Raw genomic sequence first — 17,087 nt, forward strand, 5'->3', positions numbered from 1 at the left:
TCTCTCCTTCTCTGTGCACTTGCTCCCTCCCAGGGTGGAAGATCAGATTCTAAAATGTCACCCTCAATCATCTCTGGGTGACATTGAGGCTGTGGGTCATTTTAACTTATTTTTTACTCTATGAATTATGAAATGAAAATATGTCTTAGTAAAAATTTTAAAGGGATTATTTTAAAATGTTATGAAGTGTAATAAACATATAATAAAGTGTGCTTATCAGAAGTATATGGCTTGATGAATATTTTAGCACCTGGAGCTCCCTTTTAAGTTCCTAGTACTGTCCCCTACCATAGCCACTATCCTGATTAAGGGAGTTATTTTTCCAAAGCAGGACTTTGTCACTCATGTTTGGGCTACAGTGAAATTTGTTTTTTGATGTTCAGCTTTTAAATTTTTACTTTTTTAATAACACATTTTTTTTCTTAATTGTTAAAATTATTTATCCCCATAAAAATGCAGCAGTATAAAATGAAGTTATTTATTCTTCTTTCCAGAATAAAGAACTAATTTCAAATATTGGAAATGTTTCAAACCATGAAGAACAAATGGTAGGTCATCTTATTTGTCTTTAAATCAAATTATATGCATAAGCTATATAGTAAGACTGAAAGAATCTGCTGATGGGTGGAGCACTTGGAGAGTGATATAAAATAGGGTTATTAGAATTGGGAAAGAAAAAAGAACCTTTATTTAAAACAATATATTTCCTTACATATGTCTATATGAATTTTATACAGACTTGTTTCTGTGTTTGTTAAACATCTCGTTAAAGTTATCATTTAAGCTTAACTTCTATGTAGCCTTTCTTTTTCTTTAAAAAATAAAATTTGCTTTCAAATGCCCAAGACAGCATAGTAATGGGCTGGTATGTATCGTCATTAAGGATGCAAAGAAATAGGTAGAAACCATGAGTGTGGCATGGAGGGGAGAGAAAATTTGGTATTTTGGGGAATTGCTAAAAGTATGAAGACCAAGAGGCTGAGAGGGTTAGAAAGAGTTGTATATAGGAACTGAGCAGAGTTAGGAGAGCTTAATGCTTGCTTAATGGTTGTTCGTGTTTCTGGTTTTCTTGCACCATCTTAAAAAGTAGCCGGATAGTGGAAAGGTTTTCACGCGGCAGGGGGTGGGGCACACACTCTTTGCACTAACTGCCACAAGTGGAGGAGGAAGAAGTGAAAGGGAAGGACAGGAAATATTCAGCAAGGAGGAATGTGAGAAGTTTGGCCCAGTTATGTGGGGCCTTGAAGGGGTCATAGACATTACAGCAGCAGTTATAGTCCCCAGTGGGACTGCTAGTAACTTAGTACCTTGAAGAATTTAAATAATTTAGCCTGTATACGGAATCTGAGTCATTTCTCACAATGTTATCTGACTTCTTCCTCCCACAGTTCAATTAAAAAACACATTGAAAAACTGAATGCTTGGTGACATTTGGATAAAGTAAGGGAAAAGAAACTATTTGGATGGTGATAGTAAATAACACATAGAGTAGTAACATTAAGGGAAACCTGTAGAAATATAAAAAGTGGAAAACCTTAAGGAGTTGAAAGGACTTCTTTTTTCCTCTTCCATCCCTTTGGGTTTGGAAGGATGGTGGTAGAAAACGGGGGATTGCTCTGGCCAGTGTGGCTCAGTTGGTTGGAGCACCCTCCCATACACCGAAAGGTGGCGGGTTTGATCCCTGGTTGGGGCCCATGCTTGGAGGCAACCAATTGATATCTCTCTCTCTCTCTCTCTCTCTCTCCCCCTTCTCTAAAATCAATTTTTAAAAAGTGGGGCGGGGGTGATCCTTTCACTGCCCACTATTCCTTTTCTCTGTGTTACCTGTTTGTGTTTTTTAAAAATGATCCAATTCGCTTATTAAAAGTTGTTTTAAAATGTGGTAAACAATTGTTTAGCTCTGTCTTATATAGCAATTTAAAAAAATAACATAAAGGATTTTTTTTCCTGTTTCAGGATGTTGTTGCAAGAACACATAGAGATGGGTTTCACATCCTTATTGCTTCTATTAAAACGGAAAAAACCAATGCAAAATGGAATTTGAATGGTACAGTTAAACTGCATGCATGTTTATTAGCTAATTACTGAATTCTGGTTTTTTTTGTTATTGATCCAAATGTACATTCTCTGTTAAAACACATTGAAAAATGAATTTCTGTTAATCTATGAATAATCTGTTTATTTGGGAGACTTAAAACTTTATACTTATCTTAATGAATTGGAAACTTTAAATTAAGTTAAATAATTTTAAACTTAATGGTGGGTTAGAAAACCATTCTTCCAGATGTAAAAAAAAAACAAACGGGCAGGCAACATCTTAATTGTATTTGAAGTAGATTATATTCTGTTTGTTGAAAATGGCCATCATCAGGGTTTGAAAATTATTCTTTGAAAAGTTTTTTTAAAACATTAGTTTATAGCTTAGGAGTAGAAGTAGCATATCTGGCAACTGTGGCTTCTGGGGTCTGTGAGCTCCCCTCCCCCCACAAGCTAGCCCTTCTGTGGCTCATTAAGCCGTAGTTCTCCATGCCCAGAGAAAGAGCATCCTCACAACAAGCAGTTTGCAAGGGAATGAAGGCCTTCACACACCCTGGAATTGCTTTTGCTGTCATTTTCCAGAGCGGCACCTGCTGGGTTGACAGTAGCCAACAGCCTGTGAGGGTCCTGCGGATTTGCATTCTGCTCTGCCTCATCCACTGGGGACATAGAGAGGAAGCCAGGCTCGGTCTCTCAGAGGCATCCAGTGCAGGGGAGGGGCAGAAAGCAGTGGGGTGAACAGGCATCACTGCAGAGAAGCACAAGGCTGGTGTCTTGTGGGGGAAGCTAATGACCCGTGGGGAAGCAGGTGGAGGGGCTGATCTGGAAGAAGGGCCTCCTCCCGGAGGTAGTATGTGGGCCAGGCCATGCCACATAGAGGGAGCAGGGATCTTGATGCCATTCTGCTACCTCGCTGGTCCCCCTTCCTTCCAGGTGCTAGAGGCAGTGTTGAGGCCCTGCTAGTTAGAAACTGCAGCAGTTGCCAAGTCCAGCGAGTTCTGCACTGTTCTGGACACTGTGTTTATTCTCACTGTCTTAGACGCCAACCCAGACTAGGTGCTTGAGGTCAGTCGTTCATCCCAGGTAATAAAGGGAGACAGAGTCCTCAGGAGGTTGGTGACTCAGCAGGGGCCAGACCGTAGCCGGTGCAACTCTGCTTTCTGCATGAGGTGAGATTTGGCCCAGGTTTTACAACCGAGTGTGACTAGTGAAGGTTTCTTCATAAGGTCACATCATGTAACCAGCAACTGTCCAGTATCTGTGTGTGCTAGGTAAAGATTCAGCATCTGTTAGCTTGCTTTGTATTTTTGGAGTCTTCTGGGGAATGAGCTTACATTTAAAACTTAAGAGAAAACTGTTAATTTAACTGTTTACTTTCTTTATCCCCACCCTCACTTTCACCAGTTTCTCTTTCTATGATGGGGCCGAAAGGATATCTCTCTGCATCAGATTGGCCTCTCATGATTGTGAGTATGTTTCACTATTTAAAAAAAAAAGAATCTTGTATCCTAATTGGAAAATTAAAAATTCAAAGAGCTCAGTGATTGCTAATCCCTTAGTAGTGCCCTGACATGCCCTCTATGTCCAGAGTGACTGGAAAAATAAAGGCTTGATAGTTGAATGAGAAATACTGATTTTCAAATGATAGTAAGGCTTAGGTGATTACAGTTGCTTCTCTCCCTACAGTTTTACATGGTGATGTGCATTGTCTACATTTTATGTGGCTTGCTCTGGCTGATGTGGTCTGCTTGTTATTGGAAAGATATATTAAGAATTCAGTTCTGGATTGCAGCTGTCATATTCCTGGGAATGCTTGAAAAAGCAGTTTTTTATGCTGAATACCAAAACATCAACAGCACGGGGCTATCAAGTAAGTTGTGACTTTCCCCGAAAACACAGTACTGTCTACGGGGCCTCGGTGTCTGAGCCCAGCGGGAACAGCCACGTTGTAGGTGAAGAGGAGGGAGGCCGTGGAGAGACCAGGAGTGTAACTCTGATCTGGGCCAGCATGTGTGTCGTCTTCATTTTTTATTTTTCTTCTTGTTGACTTTCCCTCCCTTTCCTCCCGGGGAGAAGAAAATCTCATTCCCTTATGGCCAGCCACCTTGACTGGATTAAAACCACACAGTGTCTGGCTGGGGAGCTTTGGGTGCTGCCAGTTTTGTATCATATTTCTCTGTTTCCCTCCCACCCCTTACTTCTTTCTCCTAAAAAAAAAAAAAAAAGAATTATTTGCCCCCGGGGAATAAAATCAGTGGTGCCTGCAGCCTTCTTGCATTGTCCCGCCTCTTCTCTCAGGCAGAAATCTCAATGTGAAGTTTATGTGCAAAGCAGCGGGGGCGTGTGCTTGGGCATCCACAGTGTATGCCCAGACTTCTAGAAGGTAGATGTCAAGAAGCCAGAGAAGTTAAGGAACAGTTCATTCAGTCGCCAAGCCTTGGAAGGGAGAGAGCTCAGAAGGGCTGACCACGCTCAGGGACATGTTTCTGAGGCGTGCTTGTGTCTGCTACGAGTATTTATTTAAAATCCTCTAGGAGAGAAAAAAACAGTTGGAATACAGATAAATTTGGCATAATGCTGATAATTACTCAAGCTGAGTGATAGATAGTACATGCGATTTCATTTACTGTCTCTCTGTGCTAGGGAATGTTTGTCATTTCCCCAAATGAAAAGTTTAAAAAGACTTGTACAAAAGAATAAATAAAGGACAGCATCCAGAGAGGCACGTGAGAGGTGCTATTAGTCCACAAGGAGTTCAGTGACATTTTTGTGTCTCGAACTAAATAAGGAAGGAAGGATGGGGCTGCTGCTGATGGCTGGGATTGAAGTGTTCCTGAATGTTGGAGGAGGCAGGTGGTCATCTCTTATCTGTGAGGGTCAGGGTGGAGTGGACTTTGGCAAGGGCAGCCAGAGCCTGCGCCCCATCTGCTGTCCTCAAGCCCTCTGTCTGGGATGACACCAGCAGGGCTTGGGAGACAGACCCCATACTGCTGTCAGTGTTGAGTCCTGTGGAGAGGAGAGTGCCAGGAGGCTGGGCAGGGGCTGACGTGTGGTTTCCCGGATGGGAATTCTGTTACCAACGCTGTCTTGCTCACATTGATCCTGGAAGAAGAGACTTTAAAGGAGTGGGAGCAGTGATTGTTAAGACCCAAGGTGGGTTTTAACATTAAGAATGGGTCATATCAGGTGGCCTTTTTTCCGTTGTGCTTCTAGATTGGTCGTGGGAAAACGTAGTAAACTGCATGTATCTGTACCTCTTCAAGGTACTTGACAGGTCTCTTGTGATTTCTTGTGGACAAGGTGGAGAAAGGAGCTGAAAGAAGAATGAGGTGGATTCATACCTCGTTTCTGAATACTTTCTATTCTCTCCATCTGCACTGCCAGCATTCTTTCCTGGACTTCTGGAATAGCCCCAAGCATTTCCTCACCTGCACTCCAGTTTTAAGCCATCAAGTACAGCAATCCTGTACTTAAAAAGTAAAATAAAGCTATCCATTTTATTTCAAGGGTCACCAAAACTATTTATGCTGTATAGTAACTATTTTAGGCTTTGCAGGCCATATAGTCTCTGTTGCAGCTGCTCAACCCTGTTACATGAAAGCAGCCACAAACAAGTGAGCGTGGCTGTGTTCCAATAAAACTTTATTTATAAAAACAGGCCTAGGGGCAGATATGGCCCAGGGCTATAGTTTACTGGTTCCTTTTTTACTCACTCGTTTACTATTGATTACGCCCTGCCCTTAGCTTCAGGTTGAGACTCAGAACATAGCCTACGGCTGGTGACTGCTCTTTCCTGTCCCAGTCTATTTCCTCGGCACCCTCCTTACTTATGCTCTGCTGCAGACATGCTGAATTTCACTTCTCAGAGCACATTTAGCTTTTTTTCTTGTCTCTGCCTTTGGATGTGCCATTCTTTTGCTTCTCCTGACTCTCTCCCAGATAGTTTACTTTGCTGCGCCTTCAGATCCTGATTTAGATGTCACTTCCACTGAGAAACTTATGTCAACTCACATGCACCTCCCCACGAGTGGATTAGCTTGGCTTTCCTCACAATCCAGGAGAAACTGTGTTGCATCTGTCACTTACCAGGCTGGGTTTCATCTGTTGACTTGTCCTAACCAGAGTACAGGCTCCTCGAGGCAGGGACCTTGGTATCTCTGTTATTGTTGTAGCCACACATGAATAAAGATGAAGACATCCTGAGAAAAGACTGTAGGGGACAAAGGGGGAGATTGGCCGTGGAGGGAAGTTCAGGTACACAGATTTCTCGCTGGTACAAGAAAGCTGTGCCCAGCAGAGCTGATGGATAAGGAGTGAATTCTTCAGCAGGTTGTGAATCCCCTTCACTGAGGTTTCCAACATGAGTTGAGTTAGTACCTTGGAGATCCAATGGCTAATCCACCTTAGGTCAGATGTCACTGCATGTGCTACATGTTCAGAGTTGGTGGCAGGCCTCCAGATGTACACAGAGTGAGCTGATTTCTTCTCCTCAGCCCAAGGGTTGCTGATATTTGCGGAGTTGATATCTGCGTTCAAGAGGACACTGGCCCGCCTCCTGGTGATCATCATGAGCTTGGGATACGGCATCGTGAAGTAAGTCCTGCTGTGCTGGAAAGTCATGGCGTCTGTAGTCCTGCGACCAGCCACCCCCACTGTGACCCTGCGAGGCTGGACACCTCTCAGTGTCATTACACAAACCCCATAGGGAAGTCTCTGCGAGAACGCGTTCCTCAGGAATGGCCGCGCACTAACTATTTTTTAAAAAATATATATTTTATTGATTTTTTACCGAGAGGAAAGGAGAGGGAGAGAAAGCTAGAAACATCGATGAGAGAGAAACATTGACCAGCTGCCTCTTGCACACCCCCTACCGGAGATGTGCCTGCAACCAATGTACATGCCCTTGACAGGAATCGAACCTGGGACCTTTCAGTCCGCAGACCGACGCTGTATCCACTGAGCCAAACTGGTTTCGGCACGCACTGACTATTTGATACAGTCTCAAAATCAAGGTCCCGAGTTGGAATTCCAGTAGCTTTTTTTTATAGTTCAGAGAATAATCAACTTTAAGGATATGGAAAAATTTAAATAGTCCTTGAAGTGCAATCCATTTTCTATTTCCTAAACAGCATAGTTACGCTTTTATGACTGTATTTGGTCATCTTAAGAGAAGGGTCACCACCAAGTCAGCAAGATTTCTGACTGAAATCCTGACCCCTCAGCAGCGGCTTCTTCCCAATCCTCTCAAGTAGGTCTTTCCTCTCATCCCTGTGAGTCTAGGGGCCTGAATGTGAAAGAGCTTCTCCACTTTATCATCTTCAGACCATCCTTCCCTCTTCCCTAAAACCCCCTGACTCCTGGAGCTCAGGCCTTCAGGCTGGACCACCTATCCCATCTTCTTGCTGTGGCCCCTGTCACTGTCCAGGTTTCTCCTCTCATCCCTTAACTCGCTGAGCCCTTGCTCCCTGTCTCCACCAGAATTCCCTGTGCGTTAAGTAACCTGATCTCCTCACCTCATCACCTCTGCTGGGATTCAAGATTTTATGACTCTGTGCACCTGTACCCTCATCATCATCACAGTTTTAAACAATCCACTCTTCAGCTCTCACTGCCTCTCTCCTGTTCACTTTGTCTGATGTGTCAGTTCCAGTCATTCTTTGATCCTGGTGCGGCCTTGGGCCTTTGGCCCTCACCTTCCGCTGGCCCTCCCCTGTCACATGTCACCTACCCTTCAGCTGTACATTCCTGATCCTGCAGGGCACTGACATCTTGCAAACCCCTTGGGCCCTTTTCCTGGTTTCCCTGCCTCTGCCATGGTCTCCTATCAGTTTATTCAGACAGCTATAGCTAAGGCAGTCCTTTTAAAATGTAACTCAGGACTCATTACTAGTATTTTCTGCTCATTTTCCTCAATAAAACCCAAATTCCTCCTGTGGCTTTTCTGATGGCTGCCCCCCTCTCCTGCCTTCTCCCTTTTGAATGTTGCTCAGTCCTCTGGCTGTCTTGCTGTTGCTGTTCCTTAAATAAGACACACTTCCTTGCAATGGAGGGCCTCTTTCCCCGACTCAGGCATGGTGTGCCCCCTCTGTTCCCTCAGTATCTATTCCTCTGTCGTCTCCCCAGGAAGACAGCCCTGCCAGGATTCCTAACGCCGCACCCACCCTCCATGAGAGCCCCACCCTCTATACAAGACCACTCGATGCATTAGCATTGTTGTCTCCCCTGACAGGAGTGGAGTAGGAGTTTTGCCTGTTTTTGTCCTGTGTGCCCTGAGGCCCCAGTGCCACCCCTGGCACAGGTCATTCAGTAAATAGCACTGAATGCATACGTGCATGTGTGTGAGCTCAGGATCGGTATACTTAGAGAGGTTTTAGCCAGGAGAGCTTCTTTTCATTGGGCTTTTATAGAGATTCCTTCTCAGATGCTTTGCTTTGAGGCTGGGGGCTTGATACAGCATACAGAGCACAAAATCCTCTGGTTGCATCTCAGGTACCTTCTTGTTCTCGTTATGAACATCAGATGCCTCGGTGTGGAGTGTGTTGCTTCCAGGGAACAGGAGGCAGAGCTGTGTGTATGGGCATAGCCCTTGGTGAGCGCATTCCTTCATTGTCAGCCTGTTGTGTCAGCTCTCACGGAGTGAGGCCTAACACTCCGGCTGTTGAAGGGTTCCAGTTAGCTGGCTATTAGGAGTCAGAACTCAGAGGACCTAAATTAGATAGCTAGTCTTACATATGAGCTGTGGATGCTAAGTTAATTTTTACTTAGATAATTGTTTTAAAACGACAAATTTAAATATTTTTTCAAAACCATTTTTTTCTTCTAACTCTGAGAAGAGGGTGTGTTGAGCTAATAAATTCTGACTTGCAAATGTCATGAAATTTCAGTTCTATTTTCACATTATTAATTGCAGAAATCACCATCTTTGCATTTTCCTAATTCACTTGTATTATGAAAGGCTCAGACTGTTATTTTAGTTCTTTGCATTGAAAGAATAAAAACTAATGTCTTAGCATTCTGGTTTCGGGTATTGAGAGAATTTGATCTCTGAATACCCTGCTTTTTCTCTGCCCAAGCCATAATCAGCAGATTATCTCTATCAAAGCATATCCCTGAACAGTTTTCCATTAATGTCAGTAGAAGAGTTACGATTTCTGCCAGTGACACTCAGGAGTTGCCCTTCAGCTTCCCGGGTTTCTTCCATCTGCTCTTCTGTGTGACATCATACCTGGGCTGGGTGATAATGTGCATCATATGCTGCCATCTCGGCAGCAAAACCCTCTGTTGCTTCCAGTGCCAGAGAAGGAGGCCTGTTTTCTGAGCCTGTTGCTGCCTTGTTCCCAGGGAATGTGGTGTTTCCTACAACAAAGCACCTCGGGGTGGAGTAAGACTGACCTGATTAGGCGGGCACTTCTCTGGTATTGAAATGGGGGCAGTGACTGTTCTCAGATGCATCCAACTTACCAATGGTTTGTTTGTTTTTTTGCCTTTTTTCCGTTTTCTCCTCCTTGTTCCAGGCCTCGCTTAGGGACAGTCATGCACCGGGTGATCGGACTGGGGCTTCTCTACTTCATCTTTGCAGCAGTCGAAGGCGTGATGAGAGTTGTTGGGGTAAAAACTGCATAATTCACTACCACCCCTTTTGTTTTTGCTGTGACTTTCTATCTCCCCAGATGAATTTTTTTTAAATATACCTTTTATGATTTCAGAGAGGAAGGGAGAGGGAGAGAGAGAAAGAAACATTAATGATGAGAGAGAATCATTTATCAGCTGCCTCCTGCACGCCCTCCATTGGGGATTAAGCCTGCAACCCAGGCATGTGTCCTTAACCAGAATCAAACCCAGGACCCTTAAGTCCGCAGGCAGACTGAGCCAAACCAGCTAGGGCTGAATTTTCAAAGTTAGGTAATTTATGAAAAAGGCCCAATTTGAGCTTTATTTTCTCTGGAATATTTTCCTTGTTAATACTTCCTGAAAGTAAAAGGCAAGGCAGAGCACTTCCTAAAATGATGTGGGACTGGCTGCATCTCAAAGACGTTCATAGTTACTCCTTTAAAGATCGTTTGTCTCTATTGTTCAGTCTGTACACGTTCATTTCTCCTTACACCTTGGCTTAAACATGTATCAAGTCAGGAGAAAGTTGGTTGTAGCCCTTATGCATGGAGACTATACTGTATATCTCACTGTTAAGTCCCATTTGGTGGTAAGTTTTCTCTGACTCTATAGATGCACTATTTGGGGGATTCAGCAGAGCCCACTCTTTGAAGAGACAGGAGCAGGTAGTGTTCAAGGAACGGCTGGTGCTGCGGCAGCAATGCTTTCCTCTCGAGAGAAGTCAGAATAGTTATGTCTGTGATGAACATTAGATTTTTAGCTCTCAGTTTTTCTTAATATAACTGACGACTGAGTGATTAAGAAAGTTATTTTGTACCTGATTTAAAGAGCCTTGTAATTTTTGCCTCAGTGTGTTGGCTTAGATGTATAAATCAGGTTACTGCACAGAGCAGTTTATTCGTATATTGTCTGAGTTCAAGTTACATGTTTGCTCTGACCCTTAAAACAGGACACCTGGCCCATAATGTTAAGCCTCATTCTTCTTCCTGTTGTCTTGATAGTCTGCATTCTGTGTTAGATACCCCTGCTGTTTTCATCTTTGATCCTTAAAAGGGGTATTTATTTTACCTTTATATAACAATGAAGAACTCTGAATTTACATATCACTTACAGGAAACTAAATCTCTATAGGGGAAAAAAGATATTCCAATGTAGATACAGTATATATGCTATATTTCCTTGAAATTTTACATAGTCAACACTGTAGATATGTGATTTGCATACACTTCTCTGTCAGCTCTTGATTAGAGTAAGTGGCTCATCAGTGGTTTGTATTCCCCTTCCACTCAGTTCCTTTTCCTTATTTTACTTTCTCCACATCATTTGCATTCAGTAGGAAAGAGAAGGGTCTGTTTCCCTGGTGTCTGTGGCTGTAGGTTTGGTGTGGAGAGGGGAGGTTAACAGTTGCCCTGGTGGGGCTGGGGACACGTACCTGCTATTTGCCTGCCATTCCATAGTTTAGTTGGACCTTGTCCTCACACAAGTTGGTGACAAAACAGATCATCTTCATGTGCTTAAAGACAGTTCTGTTGGGAAGTAAAAATCTTTTATGTGGCCTTTATAAAGCGATGCTGTAAGCTGATTTTTTTTTTTCATCAGATAATTCCTGTAATATAATGAAACTTTTACTTTCAGTTTTTTCCCCATTTTATCTTTCAGGCTTCTAATCATTTAGCTGTTCCTTTTGATGAAATTATTTTAGCAGTTATCGACTCCATTTTTGTATGGTTCATATCCTTTACTATGTCCTTCTAAATAGTTTATTATAGCATTAAAATCATATTACTTTAATTTGTATTATTAATAATAGAAAGAAATACAGTTTTACATTATTGTTACCTCAACACAGGAATTTAGTTGAAGGTGAAAGAGTAACAACTCTCCAAAAAGGAATATCTTTCTTTTTTTCTATTTAGTTCAGCAAACTTAAGTACTTACTGTGTACCCCATACTGAGGAGGCCTGGAAGAAAAAGGTATTGTCTCTGTGCTTAAGGAATCCACGGTCAGGTAGAAGAGACAAAAATAACTACGAGGAATATAGCAATAGTCTTTGCCATTTTAGGGAGGTGTCATGCAAACAGAAGAATGAGAGAAGGTAATTCTAGCTTGAAAGCAGGAAAGACTTTATAGAGATGATGATGTTTAAATTGAGACTGGGAGGACAAATAGGTTTAGAAGGAAGAGAATTAAGAATCAGGGAAGAGGCGTTCTGGGAAGAATTTAGGGGAACACATAGTTGGAAGCATGAAATGTATGGACAGTGGCAGAGTATCCCAAAGTAGCTGCCTGTGGGGAACAGTGTGGGAGCCATGGAAGGTGGGGCAGAAGGAAGGGTAGAATGACCTGCTCAAGCAATGAGAGTTCCTTCTGAAGGTAGAAAGAAGAGGGCATCGAAGCTGCACAGGGGAAAAACATGAAATGTGTGTTAGAAAGAACTCAAGGATGACCTAAAAAGATAAAAAGATGACTTGGAAAATGAGAGACTAGAGACAGGAAGTCTAGTAAGAAGTCATTTGTTATATTTCCTTAAAATTTTACATAGTCAGTGGTGAGGGTTAGAAATAGGGCAGAGGAAATAAAGAAAAACTCCACATGATAGAGTTGCTAGAAATGGTGGCAGAAGAGGAGAAGGCTCCAGAGAAGGAAGTCCCACGGGTCTCGTTTGGGTAGCTGGGGCAGTGCTGCCATTCTCAAGGTGGTGCCTTGGAGGAGGGGCCATATGGATGAGGTTGGAGCTGCTGGGGAATAAGTATAAGAAAGAGAGTTGGAAATCTCAGCCTGGGTTTGCAAGAGGGGTCAGAACTGGTGGTGAAGGTTGGAAATCACCTTTGTTCGAGAGAAGGTTGCAACGTGGAAATGGCCCAAGGAGAACACATAGAACAGCGAGAGGAGAGGAACCAGGGGGCCTGGTGGGCGGATTGTGCGCAGGAGGAGTACCAGGTAAAGGGAGGTGGGAGAGCCAGGAGCTGATAGGGAGTGGAGACTGGGAGAGCTTCCGTTACAGGGGTGGTCTACAGTGGCCAGAGGAGCAGAGAGGGATTCCCAAGGCACAGTGGCTTCCATCATGCAGAGGTTGCAATGGGACAGCAGGAGAGCAGGTTTGGTGAAGGTGGCGGGCAGAAGATGTAGTGCTGCAGAAGTTTGAGGGCAGTGTGAGTTGATCCTTGAGGACCCCCCTCCCTGATTCAGGACTCATTGGAGTCTGGGTATCCCCCATGTGTTTCCTGTCTGGTGGGGCCTTGCACGTGTACTCACGGAAATGGAGGAATTCTAGAGGAGCTATGGCCTGGTCAGAGCAGAAGGCAGGGATCTGCAGGACCAGAGCACTGTTTTCTGATGGGTCTTGTTTGGGTGGCTGGGGCCGTATTGCCATTTCTTCCTTTTGCATTTATGTTCTCTCTGAAACTCTTCTATAGATCAGTTTCATTTTTACCAAGTTTTTTTTTGCTCCCATTGTCTTTGATACTTGTATTTTAGCTTTTAACATGAAAGGTTCTTTTGTCTTCCTTGTATTTCTTTTCATTTTCTCATCTTTGTCTCTCAGGGGAAGGTGGAGGGCTTGCCTCTGCCCAGGTCCCTTCTCCAGGGGAGCAGCTGGGCCTGACATGTGCACGGAGGCTTTCCCAGCCCCTCGTGGGGGTTCTTCTAGGCCAGGTCTGCCTGTTCTTTGTGAATTCTCAGTTTACTTCCAAGTTATAAGAAAACAAAACGTTAACTTTATTAGCCTTATTCTCTAAAGCAGGGGTCCTCAGTCTTGCTTGAGTCCTGGGATCAGATGCCTTTGAAAGTGTAATGAGGCCTGGAGCCTCTGCACAGGTAGAGGTGTGCGCCCCACCCACACAGGCGGGTTGCCTGCAGTGGGGCATTTACAGTCCTTCCAAGTTATATTCATGGATCCCCTAGTGCAGTGGTCGGCAAACCGCGGCTCGCGAGCCACATGCGGCTCTTTGGCCCCTTGATTGTGGCTCTTCCACAAAATACCACGTGCGGGCGTGCACGTTCAGTGCGATTGAAACTTCGTGGCCATGCGCAGAAGTTGGTTTTCGGCTCTCAAAAGAAATTTCAATCGTTGTACTGTTGATATTTGGCTCTGTTGACTAATGAGTTTGCCGACCACTGCCCTAGTGTCTAAGGGTGTCCGGTTAAGAAATAGTACTTGAGATTTGAAGAGTTGTTTCTGACGAAACTTGATTGAAAATCATATTCTACTTCTGTCTAGAGCTACTAGTTTAGAATCCAAGTTTATTGAATAAAATTCTAGTTAAATAAGTCTGATCTCTTCAGAGAGTGGTATAAACATCTTACTAGGAATTTTCATATTAAAACACATTTGAAGACATTTGGTTGTTTAAAAGGTAAAGTACATTCCTCAGTTCTGCATGTGACGCTAGGGCTGCAGGTCCTGTTCTGGCAGGTGCATCACTGCAGGAAGCTCACCTGCCCTAGGAGAGGGGCAGTCGGTGTGGACATTCCTGGAAGGGGGTGAGGCAGGACTCCAGGGGCCGCTCACCTGGCCTAGGAAAGGGCGGGCAGCGTGCGCACCCTGGAAGGGGGAGAGGCCGGATTGCAGGGGCCCCTCACCTGGCCTATAAGAGGGGCAGGCAGCGTGCGCACCCTGGAAGGGGGAGAGGCCGGATTGCAGGGGCCCCTCACCTGGCCTATAAGAGGGGCAGGCAGCGTGCGCACCCCTGGAAGGGGGAGAGGCAGGACTGCAGCTCTGAAGGCTCTAATTCCATCTGGATTTGAATGAGGGTAATTTCTCGCCTTTATGGACAGCATTGGCTTTGGGTTGTTCCATCACAGAAGGAGCCACATTGGGGCGGGGAAATAAGGAAAACAAGGTGAAAGATTAGTAAGGCATAATGTTAATTATTAATATTTTCAATAAAAAGTGAGTTAAAAGTCATGAAGAAATTCATGTTTCATGGTGAGAGAAGGAAATTTACCTAAAAGAAGGTGCTTTCTTTCAGGTTGCTGTTCGGTGATTTTCTTTTTTTTCAATCCTCACCTGAGGATATTAGTCCATTGGTTTTTAGAGAGAGTGGAAGAGAGAGGGAAAGACAGAGAGAAATATCGATGTGAGAGAAACACATCGATTGGTTGCCTCCTGCACGAGCCCTGACCTGGAAGGAGCCTGCCTCCGAGATAGGGGCCCTTGCCCGGAATCGAACCCGGGACCCTTCAGTCCGCAGGCCAACGCTCTAGCCACTGAGCCAGACTGGCTAGGTCTGTTTGATAATTTTTATTACTGAAGGTCTGCTTTCTTGTACGAAAAGAGAGTGGGTTTCCCATCTGATACAAATGACGAGCAAAGAAGCAGGGCTGCCTAGAGACTTGAGTGCTTGCATAAGGACCCTTGCTTCCTTTGCTTTTGGTGAATTCATTGCTGCTAATCCTGTACAAATCTAACTCTAAAGTAATAGCAGAAATAGCCTAAAAAATTCAAAGCCACAGGCTTTCTCATGAATCCCCCTCCTGTTTTTTCTGCTCGTTTTATTTTTTTGCTGTTTTGCTGCAGGCCAATGACTCTGATCTTGTGCTTCTGGCCAGCCTCCCTCTGTCTCTTCTTGACTCTGGCTTGTGCTGGTGGATATCCTTTCCTGCGCAGCGGGTCCTGTGGATGCTCCTCCGGGATGGTGCACCGTCCGCTTTCCTAACACTTGGCTCTAATGTGAGAAATGGTTACGCTTCCCTCCATTAGCAGTGTTTTGGTAAGTGCAGGCTTAGGCAGTTCTGAGTTTGCCTTTGATCTTTTTGTTCCTTGGCTTTTAAGCAGCACTTTTGAGTTATTAAATGACACCAGATCTTTGACATAGAAAATTGGTTTTAGTCAAGAATTTCTAAAAAGTATTTGTCTTAATAACGTTTAACCATTTGTACGCCATAAGCGTCGATAGATGCAAGCGGTGGAACTTTTTAAATTAAATTCAAAATATCGTGGCCGTTAACTGGTTAAGGAATACAGCACATTTGCATTTTTATAAATTCTGAGAGTAGCTTAATTGTTTGGATTGTGTGATTTTAGACATTGATCTTTTGCAACGTTTTGCTCATTTAGAAAAGCAGTTTTGGTAGTTTTAGCTGCTTTTAAAAAGAAGTTTTTGATTAGTGAGTATTTGGAATTTAAAATAGGCATAAATGGAAAATTTTCCACTTGCATTCTTTTGCTCAGCTCTGTAATTTCCGTGTGTGGTTCTTGAACAGCTGGTGCTGTGCTCCAGAGGCACAGCTCCCACGTACAGCCTTACTCTGGCTGCATCTCAGCCTCGCTGCTGAGGAGCCTGTGCAGAGGCCTTTCTATACTTCACACCTGAGAGTGTGAACTTCACAGGAGCCTGAGTTCCTGGTGAACCGCTGCCATGAGGAAAGCCCCGCCTTTCCACCTTCAGAGAAAAGGCTACTCCAGAGAACCCCCTTCTCCTGTAGGACTTAGATGAGATTCCCATGCCCCAGGGCTTACCTGTGACAAGGCCATACTCAGACCTATGTACTGGCTGACCGATGTGGACCACACTGAGCTGTCACCTTCCCCCAGGTTCCTGAGCTTTCGTCCCCCAAGGCCTCTGGAAAAGCCCCTCCTGAAAATCTGCAGACCCCAGGAAAGTCGTTTCCTGATGGACTGTCCCATCATGCCACCCCCTTCCCCACACCTGAGCTCTCTAGTCCTGTTTCCTCCTCCCTGGAAGAGCAGAGCCCTCTCCTCTGTGACCGTTGGGACTTCTAAAGATCTTACAGTTGAACATTCATTATTCTGCAATCGTCTTTGGAAAGAAGTCTGTCCTTACCTAAGTCCAGATTTGTTTCATTTGACATACTTCAATTTTTAATTGATAAAATAGAACTGCTAGATGATCTGATTTCTTAATTACAGTCAGAGAATCGACTAGAGAGAAAGAGAAAAGCACAAGCCAAGTGGGAAATCCCAGTGGGACCTGCAGAGCGCCTGCCTGAGGGGCTGGCAGGTCCTGCGCTGCTCTGGCCTGTGGGTTGGGACTCAGCAGTAAGGAGGACGTCGTGGGGCTTCTTGCTTGTGTGTTTTCCTCCAGGTTCATTCAGAAGCGGATTTTAAAGCAAAATCTGCGATAAATCAGTATCATGATTATACAGCACCAGCTAAAATTATGTTTTCTGTGTTTCTATTACCTTTAAGTTAATGGAACTATATTCAGCAGTACCAGTTTGGGGAATGTAAAAGATTCTTAATTTGATTTTAGTTTATTTTAAAATGTTTTTCCTTAACTTTTTCACATTTTTATAAGTTCGGCACAAACTATGAAGACTCTGAGGCTAAGAAAGAACATGGTGAAATTTTCTTTATATAGGCACTTTACAAATACTTTGATCTTTGCTGTGCTGGGTAAGTAATGAACTTTTCTAATTATAGCAGATTATTTCAGGATCACATTTCCTTCAAAGCTGACTTTTTTTGGTGTGTTTC

General features: G+C 43.9%; 1 protein-coding gene across 2 annotated transcripts in view; it reads left to right on the forward strand.

The window, feature by feature from the left end:
* The window catches only part of TMEM87B (transmembrane protein 87B), a 44,684-nt gene that overhangs the window by 15,629 nt on the left and 11,968 nt on the right, over positions 1 to 17,087 (forward strand). The window contains exons 5-12 of one of the 2 annotated variants that reach the window (XM_054727963.1): positions 495 to 548; positions 1,957 to 2,047; positions 3,442 to 3,503; positions 3,724 to 3,907; positions 6,531 to 6,630; positions 9,552 to 9,645; positions 11,308 to 11,378; positions 16,897 to 17,006. In XM_054727963.1, the coding sequence (XP_054583938.1) occupies positions 495 to 548; positions 1,957 to 2,047; positions 3,442 to 3,503; positions 3,724 to 3,907; positions 6,531 to 6,630; positions 9,552 to 9,645; positions 11,308 to 11,378; positions 16,897 to 17,006 (766 nt within the window). Of the gene's footprint in view, positions 1 to 494; positions 549 to 1,956; positions 2,048 to 3,441; positions 3,504 to 3,723; positions 3,908 to 6,530; positions 6,631 to 9,551; positions 9,646 to 11,307; positions 11,379 to 15,167; positions 15,240 to 16,896; positions 17,007 to 17,087 lie in introns of both variants that reach the window. The other variant, XM_008160787.3, reaches the window with a different exon arrangement.

Source organism: Eptesicus fuscus, chromosome 16, assembly GCF_027574615.1.
Source record: "Eptesicus fuscus isolate TK198812 chromosome 16, DD_ASM_mEF_20220401, whole genome shotgun sequence".
Lineage (NCBI taxonomy): Eukaryota > Metazoa > Chordata > Mammalia > Chiroptera > Vespertilionidae > Eptesicus > Eptesicus fuscus.